At 41.0% G+C, this 16,913-nt stretch overlaps 1 protein-coding gene across 4 annotated transcripts in view; it reads left to right on the top strand.

Moving 5' to 3' along the window:
* The window catches only part of NFATC2 (nuclear factor of activated T cells 2), a 349,933-nt gene that overhangs the window by 312,527 nt on the left and 20,493 nt on the right, over positions 1-16,913 (top strand). For 3 of the 4 annotated variants that reach the window (XM_044090025.1, XM_044090023.1, XM_044090024.1), the window contains exons 8-9: positions 6,444-6,576; positions 11,905-12,609. In XM_044090025.1, the coding sequence (XP_043945960.1) occupies positions 6,444-6,576; positions 11,905-12,609 (838 nt within the window). The remainder of the gene's footprint in view (positions 1-6,443; positions 6,577-11,904; positions 12,610-16,913) is intronic. The other variant, XM_044090026.1, reaches the window with a different exon arrangement.

The following is a 16,913-nucleotide window of genomic DNA, read 5'->3' as shown; positions in this document are numbered from 1 at the left end:
ATCCTGGCAGACAGGTTAAGTGCAAACTTCACCCCCCTCTCACCCCCAAAAGGGCCCATAAATATACCAGAAGAATGTAGTGCCCCTGAAATCACAGACACTCAGGTTAAAACAGCTCTCTCCAAAGCCAAAAACACAGCATCAATGGGACCGGATGGTGTCCCAGGCTGCGTCCTAGACAAGCTCAAAGATGAACTAACCTCCTCAAATAAACACACTGTTTAAACTCAGCCTCTCCACAGGTTATGTGCCCACAGAGGGGTGCACAGCAATGGTTATTCCATTCCACAAAGGTGGAGCCACAACGGACCCCGGGAACTGTCACCCTATAAGCCTGGCTAGCTTGGTCTGCAATGCTATGGAGTGCATCATCATGGATCTCATTAACAGAGACATTGGAAATTTCCAAACACTGGACCCTACCCAGTTCGGCTTTGTTAAGGGCAGATCATGCCTCCTAAATCTGGTGAGCTTCTTTGAGACAGTTACCTAGGCTATAGACGAGGGAAAGGTGGTCCACACAGCTTACCTAGACCTCGCAAAGGCCTTCCACACCATTCCCCACTCAGGTATTATAGACAAACTCACCAACCTGAACATAAACCCCTACGTCACGAGATGGGTTGCCAACTGGCTCACGGACAGAACCCACATGGTAAGAGTTGCAGGAGCTAGGTCTGACTTTAAACCGGTTACAACTGGCGTATCCCAGAGCTAAGTCCTAGGACCCCTCCTGTTTGGCATATACTTCTCAGAGGTACAGGCAAGCACAGGAGGACTATGGCTGACCAAGTTTGCAGATGACTGCAAACTAGGGGCTATAATTGACTCTCTGGCTGACACAGACATCCTCCAAAAGGGTCTCACTGAAACAGATACCTGGTGTCAAAACCATGGCCTCAAGCTAAATGCCAAAAAGTGCATAGTCATCCCCTTTACAAAAAACAAAGTACCCACAAACTACCACATAGGTGGTAGCCCCCTAAATACGGAAGACGTAATAAGGGATCTGGGGACCCAAGTAGATAGTAACCTCTCCTTTGATAATCACATTGCCAAAGTGGTTAGAAAATCCTTCTATGTGGCCCGCCTAATCACAAAAGGGTTTGCATCCAGATCGAAAGAGGTCATTGGGCCCCCCTATGCATCACTCATCAGACCCATCATAGAGTACAATGCCCCATTTGGGATGTACCTTACAAGACACCTGCAACAACTGGAAAGGCCACAGAAGTGCCTCACCAAGAGGATCACTGGCCTGAAGGAGATGCCCTATGCAGTTCGACTGAAGAAACCCCAGCTGCACTTGGTTGCATACCGCCTACTCAGAGGTGATCGCTGCCTGACATACAAGGCCATGTCCAACCCAGAATTGATGGACATGCTCCACCTAAAGAAAACCATATCCCCTCGAGCCACATGCTCCAGGGATCTAAACCTCACCACAACAATAAATAGGACATGCTGGAGGGATAGATTCCTGTCCCAGAGACTTCCCATGCTCTGAAACAAGATTCCAATCTACATTAGGCAGAGCTCCTCGCTAACCCTCTTCAAGAGAAACTTTGACGAGTGGATGGGAAACAGAAATTTTACCCCAGGGATCACTTCAATGGCTGTGCTGGACAGAGGCACAGGGTACTAAACTAATGGGGCGGCGAAAGCCAACACATTCCGGCTAGGCTCATAAATGCCTTCGGGCAGATAGCCTAGTACCTACCTATGAACCTATCTGGTTTAAAGAAGTTTAATCATCCCACAGTAGGAGATAGTACTATGTTAATTTTTCTGGGTGGTTTCCCTCCTGTCAACATATCTCTGAATGCTGTTGTCCAAGGAAGATCCAGACCTGCATATTGCATCCAGCATACATCTTGAAAGAGTATTCAGCATATATATCACCCAAAGATGTACTAGAGAAAAAACATTTATCATGCAGTCACTGTTGTAGTAGAATGAGCTCTGTGTTCAGAAAGTAACTTTTTTTGCATTTCTGATAGCAAATTTTAATGAAATCACTTAATCACATAGCTAAGGTCACTTTGGATAGTTTATAACCAACCTTCTTTTAGAATAGATGTGAACAACTGAGGAATTTTAATGGACTCCTTTTGTCCACACAGAATCAGAATTGTCACTGTGCATTCATACAAAGCAAAATATAGTCTCCTCTGTGATAGAAGTGAAGGCTGGTAAATGGGTCTATATTAGATCATTGAAACGGCTCATTATTGAATGCCGTAACATTGAACTGCAAAACCCGAACCCTAACAATATCGAAACCTCAAAGCAGCTAATTTTTCCCCAGGGAAAAAATTTGCTGTTCCGAGAAACACACACACACCACAAGCACACAAAAAAGCAGCAATCCACACACATACACTTAAAAGCTACATCTAACCCTACACTACACTGCACATACACTACTGGCTATCCACGTACCTTAACCCAGACCCTAACCCTAAGGTCTGTTACTATCGCACACTCACCTCACCCACGCCCTAACCCTAACACACTTAACCCACCCCAACCCCAAATTCTCACTATCGCACACGCCCCTCATCCACACCCTAACTCTAAATCATTTAACCAGCCCCTAACCCCAAATTCTGTCACTATCGCACACTCACCTCACCCGCACCCTAACCCTAACTCACCTAACCCGCCCCTAACCCTAACGTCCGTCACAATCGCACACTTACCTGACCCGCGCCCTAACTCTAACTCACCCAACCCACGCCCTAACTTGAACATCTGCACAATCACACACTTACCTTAACTCAACCCGTAACTTTCCACCGCATCGCTGAAAACAGCGAAGCCACAACAACGGCCAACCAAATTCTTTCCAAAGAATTCGGTTTTGTGCAGCTTCGCTGTTTTCAGCATTCGAGATTTTGGGTTCAATATTAGATCATTCGAAATTCAGCCATTTTGATGATCTAATATAGACCCCTGGTAAATACATAGACTAATTTAGATTAGTTTCAATAGCTACCTTAGACACAAAGGAAAAATTTGGTACACATTGACTATGATTTTGAAAAACTAGGTAAGGCAGATGCACTGCAAAAGTCTGCAAAATTCTAGTGGAAGTCAAGGGCAGAAGAATTTTCTAGGAAGGACACTTCAATCTTGTAGAATGTACTGGCTCAAAACAGTAAAATGTAACTTTCTGCAGTACAAAATGTAGATCTCATGATGGGTCAAGATTTTTATAGGTAGTTTTAAAAGACAGTTGCTGTTCAGAAAGGCTTTGTATATCTTTAAGAAAGCTAATGACAAGATGTACGAGCCATAATGGAAATTGGGTATTGCAGCTAACTGTGCTAAATATACCTTAACAGATGAGAAACTGAGACCTAAGTCAAAGATTTGAGAATAGTATTCAAGACTAAAGGTATATAAATCAACTTTTAAATGATGCCCATGCAGAAAAATAGGTCCTCTTTTGTGTGGTTTCCTAATTTTAGATTTCAGATGTAATACTCTAGACCTCTCTGGATGTAAAGGCAGGATTACTGACAATTACTGGTGTTAGATATGAGAAGTAGGGTCCTGATGGCACTTGCTGGATGTATGGAATAATAGGATACTGCAGGGCTGTAAGTAGACAAGCTTCCCCAAGATGTGAAGTATACTCAAAGGAACCCATCTTGGTGAGACCAAAATGAGCCTGTCAGAATGACTATGGACTTGTGCTGTCTGGCTTTCTGGAGTAACGTTATAACCAAATGAATGGGGAAAATATCTAAAGAAGTCCACAGGGACGATCTTGGACAGTTCTCTCTCCCACTAGGGGTATGAGGGAGTAGAAGCTACTGTATTTGATACTGACTGGGGAGGAAAATAGATTGCAGCATAGCGTCCTCAAGTGATGGGTCAACTTCTGTACTACCAAGGGATTGAGGGTCTGCTACCAGAAAGCATTTGGTATTCATAGCCCATTCACAAAGCTTCACTGCTTTTCAAAACAACTGATACGACTGGGTTTCCTCTTGCTGACTGATAGACCAAACTACTGTCATAGTGTTGAAGTGGATGACTATCACACCATGGAGTAGTACATCCTGGAAGTGTTGGAGTGTGAGAAGGACTGATTTCATCTCCAAAACACTGATGTCCAGCCTGGCCTCTGAATGCAAACAGCCACATTGGGTGGTCTGCTTTTGACAATGTCTCCCTTCATCCTGAGAGAAAGAGAGAGAGAGAGAGAGAGAGAGAGAGAGAGGGAGTCCATGATGATAGCAACTAGTCAGGTAAAAATCTGAAATGGGTTGCATTGTATTAGAATTTTTCATAAAACACAACAAATTTCCTAATGACTGTTGTATGACTATATATCAAGTAGTATCTTATGATAAAATCCTTGACTATATTTTGATGATTTTTGATACTGTCTATAATGCAGCGTTAGGGATCTTGCTAAAGCACTTGTGCATGTGTGAATGTGAATCACTGTTTTTGTCAATGCTACGCTCTGTAATGATGAATTCATTTTCAAATCTTTCACTAATATGCTTTGTGCTACCAATGTTTTCATTTACCAAATACGTGTTTTCCCCTCAAGTCTCCGTTGTCAACAGCAGCAACAACAAAAAAAAGAAATAGATAAGTAAATAAACAAATTCATTGTGAAGTTTCTAACTTTATTAATATTTTTGTATGCACTGCAATGTTTTCTCCTTCATTCATTCATTTTATCATTGACCTGCTTGATCCATTTTACAGTTCCAGGTGAGTTTAAGCCTGTCCTGGCACCCTCTGGGCACAAGGAGAGGATTGAATCCTGAACAGGATGTATGTCCATTGCAGGATGCAGAGATATACTCATTGTCATATTACACACACCAAGGGGCAATATAGTTCACCTAGAACATATCTTTGGGACACAACAAGGAAGCACATGGCAAAAACCTACATGGATACAATGGATAATTTTCTTCATAAGTCATTAGTTATGTGTTTATGTGATGTTTGTTTATGCATTATGCTAAACTATTGGGAGTCTTTCCCCTTGTCCATATATATATATTTAGATATTGGGACAGAAACCCCAAATCAAGTTGTACAGGGGGCTAAAAATGAAGGCCTGAAAAGTGTATGACTGCCATTTGTGCAAGTGCCTGTTAATGAAAGTCAGTATCAGTTCCACAAATTAGATAGAAATTAAACAGTTTTGTAGGGCAGCAAGCTACCCAGCAAGAACTCCACTCCTCACTTAAATATTCAGACTTCATTACTTAGCGACATTAGAGGTCAGCACAGGAACTGCAACCAACACAAAGTGTTCCTTCTTTCCCAGAGGATCTGCAAATTCTATTTAAGAACAACTGAGTAGCAGACAGATGGAGGGACACAACTCCTTACAGACAATGCCCATTTACTATTTATCAACATTGTGCCGGATAGAATTTATCTGTGCTTTACAAGGAGAATAGTTAATTGTTACAGAACGTGTATACATACCATATACAAGTCAAAGTTTTAGTGCATTGGTATATCTGCCACTAGATTAATTAGTTTTATTCATGGTGTTTGAGGGGGTCTATATTACATGATTGAAAGATTAGATGATCGAACACCTAAACATCAACACGTAAATGTCGAACTCTGACAATTGCGAACTGCCATTTATGCAATTTTTTCCCTGGGAAAAAGTTTGCTTGCCCGTCATTGGTAATTTGCCCTTTTCCCCCAATGTAGAGTGACCTCAGAGTTGGTATCTTTAATTTGGGGGGTGTGGGGGACACAGCTCCCCAAGTTGGGGGGTGTGGGGGTAGCGAAGCCCCCCACTTCATTAGCATTTAAAGGTTTGTTTTGTTTCCTACGGCCAAGCAAATTATTTTCCCAGGGAAAAAATCTGCGTTAATGGCCATTTGCGGTTTTGAGAGTTCAACATTTATGTGTCGACGTTTAGGTGTTCGATCACCTTAACATTCGATCACATAATATAGACCCCGTTTGAGGAAGGGCTTTCAGGAATTATGATATTTGGCTCTGTTTGTTTCGGGGTTTCTATTTTTGTAAGTTGCCATATGGCATCTTGACCTAAAGTTAGATTTTGTAAAACTGATTTTTTGGACTGCTATCATTGTACAAGTGTACACAAGTGTCTTCGTATAGCTGAGTCACCTAGGACAGGTGTTTAGACATAGGTAATAGGTGCAGCAATGAGACATACATGCTCACATGGTCATCTAGCACAAGGAAGTGACATAATTATTAAAGACTTTACAGACTGAAGAAAGTTTGCTGATAAAGTGTAGAAAGTTACGGTACTCAGTTCTTATGCTTTCTTCATTCATGTCACCTATGTCGATTAAAAAAATAAACATAACAGTGGTATGTTTTCTTGTATACTACTCTTCACTCTACAATGTGTTCCCAAGTCTCTTGCACTTCATGTCGTTTCACTGATCAAATAACATTTCTTGTTTCAGAATCTGTTGTTTGTCGAAGTTCCAGAATATCGAAACAAAAGTTTACGTGCTCCTGTCAAAGTGAACTTCTATGTTATTAATGGAAAAAGAAAAAAAAGTCAGCCCCAGCACTTTACCTATCATCCACAGCCAGGTAAGCTTCTCTGTGTGAATTTTTCAAATGTTTTTTCCTGCTACCAGATTAGAACCAGTAGTTCATCTTTTCTTCTACTCTGCTTCAATTGCCTTCATTAACAATGCAGATCTTGTTTGTATAATCCTGTCTGAGGTTTTACTGGGGATCCAGGGGCCTAATTCCTCTTACTCCCTCCAAACATACATGTGGTTCCAGGTTACAATTTGGTAGTACATGGTTCCTACATTGCATTACTTCTGTTTCACTGATCTCATTTTGCACAGTACAGTACTGAGGTGGCTTTTGGATGCAATCACCTCATTTATCCCATAATGCCTCATGCTTTCTCTAGTTACCAATGTGACAATACTGCAGGTTTAATCAACCGGGTGAGTGCCCTCCAGATAGCCAGGCCAATAAGGACTTCTGTCTTTCTTGAACCCAGACTGATGACAGTGCATGAGGCATGACTAGCAGTGAGCCTTCTTTGTTGCAGTGATAACTATAGTGACCTCTTGAAGCACTGTCCTTAAATATCACCTGCCATCACTGTGCATGGCTTGAGAAATCCAGTAATATCTGTACATAGCTTACATTTCAAGCATTTCTACAATGTTAGCAAGAAAAAAAAGAGCCATGAAGTAATGTAACACAATTTCTCTCTAATAAAATATACTAAAATATACTAAAATAAGACATAGTAACAAAATCTCTTTATTCACAGATGTTGTGAGGTAGGGATTACAGCTAGTATTTCATTGTATTTGTTTTCTGCACTGAAGAAAGTGTGTTCCCAAATCCATCAGCTGAGTTTTTAATTTTGTTTATTCTTAAAATTCAACAACTCTTTTTATTTTTATCATTTGCAAGTAACGCTATTCTGCATGAAATGGAATTATGGAGGCAAACTTTCATACTCCCAGTACACACAAACACACACACACTTGGCTTAATCTGCTAACGAGCTGTTTGATGTAGTCCAGTGGTGCAAGGTTTGATTCCCTCAGCCACCATTGCGTAATTATGTCACTGAGCAAATTACTTAACCAAACACCACTCCCGCACTGAATCTGAAAAAGATCCATGGAGATCAGTGCTCTACCCTTGAAAACAAATAGAAACACATAAATACACATATGAATCTACTTAAAAAGATTGAGACTACAAAAAGCCAACATAAAAAAAGTCAACCATATGCAATGCAGGCTCTGAGATGCAATTTTGGACCTTTCACATGAAAACAATGCTCCCCTGCTCCCCCCAAATTAATCTGACAAAAAAGCTGGTGACTAAATGTCAATTTGAGATTTGTGACTAAATGACAATTTGACATATGTTAAGGGTTCCCATCTTTCTCTCTCTCTCTCTCTCTCTTTATATATATATATATATATATATATATATATATATATATATATATGTGTGTGTGTGTGTGTGTGTGTGTGTGTGTGTATATGCAGTGTGTGTGTGTGTGTGTGTGTGTGTGTGTGTGTGTGTGTGTGTGTGTGTGTGTGTGTGTGTGTGTGTGTGTGTGTGTGTGTGTGTTAGAGAGCGTGCACAAACTCTTTGGAGTCTAAGCAGTTTCAGAGGAAGAAGGGTACCTGATGGGAAATGAGAGGAAAAATGGGGAGGTAAGGCAAAAGTGAACCCACTCCCCAGGATACCCAGCCAGGAAAGTAGAAAGGATTGGGGGGACTACAAAACTGAATGTACTTGAACATCTACAGCTGTGGTACGTTCTTAATACAATTGGATTATGTTCATTGTAACATTCAGTGATGCAGCAATCACTTCTGGGAAGCGTCCTAGAGGATAAGGATCAGGCGGTATATTGTCCTTATTGGGATACTAGGAGAGCAGACCCTGGAAAATGGCCATGGCAAAACCTGCCCTGGCACTGGATGTAAAACCTAAAATGTAATGCTTGGAGAACAGCAACACTGAACAGAAGAGCAGGTCACTGCTTCTAGAATGGATTGAGTGCTACCCCCTATGGAAGGCTGTGGTGGCTACAGTGGCTCTAGTGGAATGGGGCTTAACATTGTCTGGCACAGGTTTTCCATGACAGGAGAAGAAAAACAAATACAGTGAGCAAAACATTTGGATAAGGTCTGTTTACCAATAGAGATTATCTCTCTGCCTATTGAAGGAGACAAGAGTTGCTCTAACTTTCTGATTTAGTTCTGTTCAAATAAAATCTTAGTTGTCCATGGAATATAACATTCTTCTCATTTATGCTAGGGCTTTGGGAAGGAAACAGGGAGATGAATACCCTGATTTAAAGATAGTCCTGTTGACACTTTAGGCATAAAAGTAGGGTTAATACATAAGGGTCTTTGCATCTAAGGGCTTATTACTTAGAGATTCTTCTAGAAAAAGTGATAGCCACTAAAATACTGCCTTCAAAGAAACATAGTTAAGGGTAGTGGAAGAAACTGATTCAAAGGATACCAGGGTGAGTTTTTGCAGAATATAATTTAGTTTTCATAGTGGAGTAATGTCCATTTTATGTGGTCAGAGGTGTAGTACCCACTTTAGGAATTGCTTAGCTGCTAATTTATAGTATAAGGAGGTTTGGCAGATAGCTGAGAAACAAGGACAGTTGTGCTTAATTAGGATCCTGTTCTCTAGAGGGAGAATCTTTTTCATTTTGCTAGGTATGATTTCCTTATATTTACTTTTCACCAATATTTACCACATTCTCAGTGAAAACTCATCCAAGTTATCAGACTTAGTGGGCTCACGTGGGGTGTAGTAAGGACCATTTCTCCTGAGTCAAGATATCCGCTTGGTGAGTCAACACAGTTGTTTCTAACCTTGCTAGAAATTTCAACAGGAGGGAGAATCAATATTATCTAGGCCAAAATAGTGCTGTCATAGTATTTTTGGACTTTTCTCCTTGATGATTTGCAATACTCTGTAGATTAATGGCATTGGAGGGAAGCAGTAGAGAAACAGAGCTGCTCAAGATATGGAGAAGGCATTTCTCTTTCAGAATCTTTGAAATTCTGTTCTGCAAAAAATATCTTGAGTTGCCTGCTATCTAAGGAAGAAACATATCTACTTCTGGCACATCCCACCTCTTGTTCATATCCAGAAAGACATCTCTGTTCAACATCCATTCATGAAGTCTGACTGTAATTTTCTCAGCCTTCTGCTAGAATGTGCTCCTGAGGTAGAATGTAGGATGGCCTGAGGGTTATGCCTGACTAAAGGGCTATCTCCCAATAGACCTGCATATCCAGTGTGCAGAGAAGATTGGAATGGGACCTTCGTCCTTGTTGATGAACCAGATCACCGTGGTACTGTCTGTAAGGATGTGCATGCGCCACTGAGTCCAATTCTGTTTGATCACTTTCAAGGCTAAAACTTCTGATATCATTTCTTTCACATTTATTTGCTCCTTTCTCATGTTCATGTCACATGCTGCTTGGGCTTGTAGGTCTCCCACATGAGCTTCCCATGTTATGTCTTTGATGAGGGTCTGTGTCAACTGGACAAGTTTGAAGGGTACCCTTAGGTTGACGGGTACCTGATACTTCTAGCATGAGAGCTCCTTTTTTATCCAAGTGAAAATATGGATGGGATTTCCAGGGACTAGGAACAATGGTACCATCTGTTTCTGAGGTACCATGGTAAATTTCACATAAGTTATCTTGCCAACAGGACCATCAGCATGCATATTAATTAACTGTGTTAAGGCCAGGGGTTATATAGATTCATAGGTTCATAGGTGTGTACTAGGCCAACGGCCCTGGGGCCTTTACAAGCCTAGCCCATAGGATTACCTTGGCATCATGCCACCCGACCTTAGTTCCCAATGCCTCTGTCAAGTAGAGCCACTGGAGTGATCCCCGGTGTGAATTTTCTATTTCCCATCCACTCATCAAGATTTCTGTTGAAGAGGGCCAGTGAGGCCCTTTGCTTGACATGTATGGGAAGTCTATTCCATAGCATGGGCAGTCTCTGGGTTATGAACCTGCTTCTCCAGCTTGTTATGTTGATTGTGGTAATGAGGTTGAGATATCTGGAGCATGTAGTGTGGAGGGATTGGGATTTCTTTAGATGTAGCATTTCTAACAGAGCTGGGTTAGTCATGATTTTGTAACTCAAGCAGAGATTGCCTCTAAGTAGGCGATATGAGACGGAGAATAGTTGGAGTTTTTTGAGTCTGTCCATATAGGACAAGTGTTTAAGGCCCAGGATACTCTTTGTGAGGTACTTTTCTGGCCTCTCCAGTTGTTGCAGGTGTCTAGTGAGGTACATGCCAAATGGGGCATCGTACTTGATTGGCCTAATGAGGGAAGAGTAGAGGGAGAGAATGACCTCTTTCTTCCTGGATGCAAAATCCTTAGTAATGAGATGTGCCACATAGAAGGACTTTCTGACCACAGTGGCAGTGTGGTGGTCAAAAGAGAGGTTGCTGTCAGCCTGTGTTCCCAGATCTCTTATAATGCTTTCTGTGTTCAGTGGACTACCATCGATGTGATAATTCATGGGAACCAGGTTTTTCCCAAAGGGGATGATGACACATTTTTTGGCATTGAGCTTAAGGCCATGGTTCTGACACCAGTTGTTGGTCTCAGTGAGGCCTTTCTGTAGGATGTCAGCATCACTTGGGGAGTTAATTATGGCTCCCAACTTGGAATCATTTGTGAGCTTTGTCAGCCAGAGTCCCTTCGTGTTGGCCTGGAATTCAGAGAAGTAGATACGAAACAGGAGAGGACCCAGGACCGAACCCTGTGGGACTCCACTCGTGACTGGTCAGCAGTCTGACTTGGAGTCAACTACTTTCACACTGTGGGTTCTGTCTGTGAGCCAGTTTGCAACTCATCTAGTGATACAGGGGTTGATGCCTAGCTTAGTGAGCTTTTCTATGATTCCTGAGTGGGGAATGGAATCAAAGGCCTTGGCTAGATCAAGGTAGGCTGTATAAACCACCTTGCCTTCATCCACAGCTCTGGTGACTGGCTCAAAGAAGTCGACCAGGTTGAGCATGCATGATCTACCCTTCACAAAACCAAACTGTGTGGGATCCAGAGTTTGGAGATTTCCTATATCCTTGTTTATTAGGTCCATGATGATGCATTCCGTAGCTTTATATCCATATCCATGGGAATTGTACAAGTCTTACTATGGCTGCTATGGAGGTAGGATGTTCTGTGTATATTTTATTCAGTATATACTTATAGTTGTTTTTTTCTATCTTTCTTTAATATTTGCTTATTTGAATTTAATTTGTTTTTTGTAATGTGCTTTGTAGTAAAATATTGTAATAACTGTTGAGTTGAGATGAGTGATTTTACTGATAATTACATATAATCATTTCCTTCTGGTTTATCCTAGTGCCTTCAATCAAAACTGAGCCAATCGATGACTATGAATCAAGCACACACTACAGTCCAGTTATTGGATGTCTGGGAACAGTGTCACAGCCATATTATTCCATGCAAGCTTTGGGCCAGGTAAACCCCACTTCCTGCCTTGTGTCTGGAATAGGTTCATGTCAGCAAGTTCAGTTAGGACTCTCCCCATCAGACTCTCAGTATCAACAACTGAGTCAGGCACCTGCACTCTACCCCATAAGCAAATGCCTCAGTCCCAGTCAGGCAGGATTCCAGCCACCTCTGCTGACGGCCTCACCACCTCACACACTGGTAGATCCTCACCGCTCAGTACTAGTGCCTGTCTGCTCACCAGGTCAGTCTTCCATCATGATGCACCACCATTCTCCAACCAATCATCAGTCATCTCCAGTAATTCAGTTTTCACCAACTAATCAGCAGCTGAAGCCTGACCGCTATCAGGAATATCATCACATAATGTACTGTGAAAACTTTACACCTTCTGCAACACGGCCTCCTCAGTCACAAATACATCACAGTCAGAAGAGGAGCCCAAGCCAATACCCTACAGTTATTCAGCAGCAACCATCAATTCAACGGGTTGCAAAAAATGGACCACCACCCACTGAACAGAAGGGAGCATTACCTACTGGGGTTATTATTAAACAGGAACAGAAGCAGCTGGACCAGGCCTACTTGGATGATGGTACGACATACCTTTTTTTAATTTAATTGCATAGTTACAACAAAACAAAACAAAACATATTATAAGTTGTGATTTTTTTCACACAGACAGCCTCATGTGCAAATACAGTGCCAGCCCTAGTGTACAAATTGTGGGTAGAATATTCTGAAGCATTTATTGTCTTTTGAAACATAACAAATTGATCTGATTAAGCATAATTTCCATTAACACATATTTTATAGAATCCTGTAAAGTTGGAGTTGCTTACCAAAGAAAATTAAATAGCTTCTGATAAATGTTTTCACTTTTATAATATTTTGGAGACAGTATTGAATTTTGTTTATTTCAGTGGTCATGTGCAGTATCCTGTAATAGTATATAGTCTAGAGAAGCTGGCAGCAGAACACAAGACGTCAACTTTATATAAATTCTACATACTGCAGCAAATTGACTCCCTCTCTGACTGCTGTCCTACTACTTCTGTGTAATTTGCACATGATTCTGTGACTAATGTATACCAGCCTTGAAAGCAATAGTATTTACCTGGGACATTCTAGCAAATGATTAGGTACCCCCACTATGACCACCTTCACAGATGAGTACAATTTTCCTATTAGAAGGAATTCCAAATTAAATACACGTGTGACAACGCACAGCAAAGTATACTTTACAGATGATCTCTGGGTTTGTCACTATGCAATGTTTTGACTCTGTGGCCATGGACATTCAAATCAGTGGTAACGAGTCAAAACTTAGCCTAATGGCAGAATCAGAGCTCATAATTTATAATGTGAACAACTATAAACAATGGATTAAGAAATGAAGCCCTGTAGTACATTATGTGGACTGACTACATGATTAATTCTAAGAGGTATATTTTATCTGTAGCCACTTCTATTTTTTCCTTCAGTATTTAAACATACAGTTGTTTGTATTTAAAAGAAAGATCGTAAAATGCAATTTCAGGTAAAACTAAAAGTCATCAATAGCCATAGAGTACACTGTTGCAGTGTTTGTTTTGTTTCTTCTCTGAGCAAGTGCTATGTAGGAATACTCCAGATTAATATAACACTACTTGTACAGTTGTGATATAATAATTAGCAATTACTTAAAGATCATGATGCATTGATCCAGTGGGCTTGGGGTTCTCTCCAACAATGTATGTTGTTTTGAAGTAGCAGCCAACCAGAATTTATTGTTCATAGGTAGGTACTAGGCTATTGGCCCTAGGGCCTATACAAGCCTAGCCAAAAAGGTACCCTGGCTTTCGCCACCCAAGAAAATTATTTTCCTGTGCCCATGTCAAGCAGAACCACAGAAGTGATCCCCGGGGTGAATTTCCTGTTACCTATCCAATCATCAAGATTTTTCTTGAAGAGTGCTAATGAGGAGCTCTGTTTGACATAGACAAGGTAGTCTGTTCCAGAGTATGGGAAGTCTCTGGGACAGGAATCTATCCCTCCAGCATGTTCTGTTTATTGTGGTGACAAGGTTTAGGTCCCTAGAGCGTGTAGCTCGGAGGGATTGGGATTTCTTTAAGTGGAGCATGTCCAACAGCTCTGGGTTTGACATAGCTTTGTATATTAGGCAGAGATTGCCTCTGAGTAGACGATATGCGACGGAGTAAAGCTGGAGATTTTTGAGACAGTCTGCGTAAGGCATCTGTTTGAGGCCAGTAATCCTCTTTGTGAGGTATTTTTGTGGCCTTTCCAGTTGTTGTAGATGTCTTGTGAGGTACATACCAAAGGGGCATTGTACTCTATAATGGGTCTAATGAGTGATGAGTAGAGGGGAACAATGACCTCTTTTTTTTTCTGGATGAGAAACCTTTTGTAATGAGGTGTGCCACATAGAAGGATTTCCTGACCACTGTGGCGATGTGATTATCAAGGGAGAGACTACTGTCCACCTGTGTCTCAAGGTCTCTTATCACACTTTCAGTGTTAAGTAGACTACTGCCTATGTGGTAGTTCATGGGTACAGAGTTTTTACCAAAGGGGATGACAATGCACTTTTTGGCATTGACCTTGAGACCATGTCTTTGACACCAGGCATCTGTCTCAGTGAGGCCCTTTTGTAGGATGTCCACATCATTAGGAGTTTTGATTATGGCTCCTAGTTTGCAGTCATCTGCAAATTTAGTTAGCCAAAGACCTTCTGTGTTAGCCTGTACTTCAGAGAAGTAGATACCAAACAGGAGAGGACCCAGGACTGAACCCTGTGGTACTCCACTTGTCACTGGTCTGAAGTCTGATTTGGAGTCTGCTACTTTCACAGTATGGGTTCTGTCAGTAAGCCAGTTGGCAACCGATCTTGTGACATAGGGATTTATACCTAGTTTACTGAGTTTATCTATAATTTCAGAGTGGGGGATGGTGTTGAACACCTTGGCGAGATTTAGATAGGCTGTGTGAACCATCTTACCCTCATCTATGGCTTGGGTGACTACTTCAAAGAAGTCTGTCAGGTTTAGGAGACAGGATTTGCCTTTTACAAACCCAAACTGCTTGGGGTCCAGAGTTTGGAGATCTCCAATGTCTTTGTTTATGAGTTCCATGATGATACATTCCATGGCCTTGCAGACGAGGCTCATCAGGCTAATGGGGTGGTAGTTCCCGGGGTCTGTTGTGGCCCCCCCTTTGTGGAGTGGGATAACTATCATGGTGCGCCATTCAATGAGCACAAAGCCTGAGGTGAGGCTATGATTGAACATGGTACTTAGGTGGGGTGCCAGTTCATTCTGTAGTTCATGTAGAAGGCAGCCTGGGATGTTGTCAGGTCCCATGGATGCTGTGTTCTTGGCTTTGGAGAGTGAGTTTTTTACCTGTGCAGTCGTGATTACAGGAACTTTGCATTCTTCCGGTATAAAGATGGGCCCTTTAGGGGGTGAGAGGGGGTAAAGTTAGCACTGAACCTATCTGCCAGGATGTTGGCAATTTCAGTTGGTTCTGTATATTTAGTGTCATTGTGCTGTAACTCAGAGCAGATCTGAGTGTTGCCATTGAGATTCTTGACATAGCTATAGAATGCTTTGTGGTTGTCTTTAGAATCAGTTGCAATTTTTGGTGGTATTGGGCAAAAATATAGCTATATTATATATTGGTATGTGGTTGTGGGTGTTACAGTGGCACTGTCCGAAAGCATGACATTTCAATTATTTGAAAATGATAGCATATAACTGCCTTTATGGCTGTCTAAAGAGGCAGGTGAGATGATACACTAAAAGTAAAATCAGTTGTCAGTGCTGAATGTTGACTTGTTCTGGAGCTGTACTGGAGTATTACTGGTTAAAGTTGTGTGTTCAAAATTATTGTAGGGAAACAACAAAATGAAATGAAATATCGAAGAGTTTGATCTTCTGGCTGTGACTGAATAGCTTTGACACAGTCAAATTTGTTAAAACCATATATATATATATATATATATATATATGTGTGTGTGTGTGTGTGTGTGTGTGTGTGTGTGTGTGTGTGTGTGTGTGTGTGTGTGTGTGTCTGTGTGTGTGTGTTCATTCTTTGCTGTATAACAAAGCAGTATGCTATTAAAACTGAATCAATTTAAAAACATAGTAGAAATGTAAAACTGTTTTAAAAACTGTTTGTCCCACAAAAGAAAGTTGCTTTCATTCAGGCTGTGGTCTCATATCAAAACATCATCAGCCTTGAGTAAAATCTTTCATAATTCACACCATGTTGTGTTGTTCTAAAATTCAGGATATAGTTATGGACATTTAAAGGAAACCTATCAGTGTCTATGGCTCTGTAGGCAATGCAATTGCCTTTGATGCCTGGATGATCAATATTTTATTTTTTCATTTACTTTCATTAACTGGGGTAAAGCACAGATCACACTGCATCATTTTCAAGTTGAGCCTGGTGTGAAAATAACAGTAAATAATTACAAGTGCAGAATACAAATGTAAACATATAGATTAAAACTATTAAAAGAAAATGAAAAAATAAATCAAAATACTATCTTGCCTAAGGTTGTGGGTTCTGTCACCACAGTAGATAATTTGATTCATGTACTAGTGCTGGCACTGCAGTGCAGAATAAGGGGGTGCTACACTCATGAAGTTCTGCCCTTTAGGTGAAATGTTAAGGTCTTGCCTAGTTCACTTTGTCTTAGATGAAGTGGAATTTACACTTACCACTTACTGAAAAGAGCAGGATATGGTTTCTGGTATCTCAGCTAAATTTCCCTCCCTTTGATTAAATACCACCTTAGGCTTCCCTTGAAAATAAGTCATAAGCCTTGTGAAGCTAACTCCGGTAAAAAAGTAAATAAATAAATCTTTGCATAATGTAGAAGTGTATTGCTATAGC

This window comes from Protopterus annectens, chromosome 12.part0 (genome assembly GCF_019279795.1).
Source record: "Protopterus annectens isolate FY-2018-M chromosome 12.part0, PAN1.0, whole genome shotgun sequence".
In the NCBI taxonomy this organism is placed as follows: Eukaryota; Metazoa; Chordata; order Ceratodontiformes; family Protopteridae; genus Protopterus; species Protopterus annectens.
This window is presented reverse-complemented; position numbering and strand designations above follow the sequence as displayed.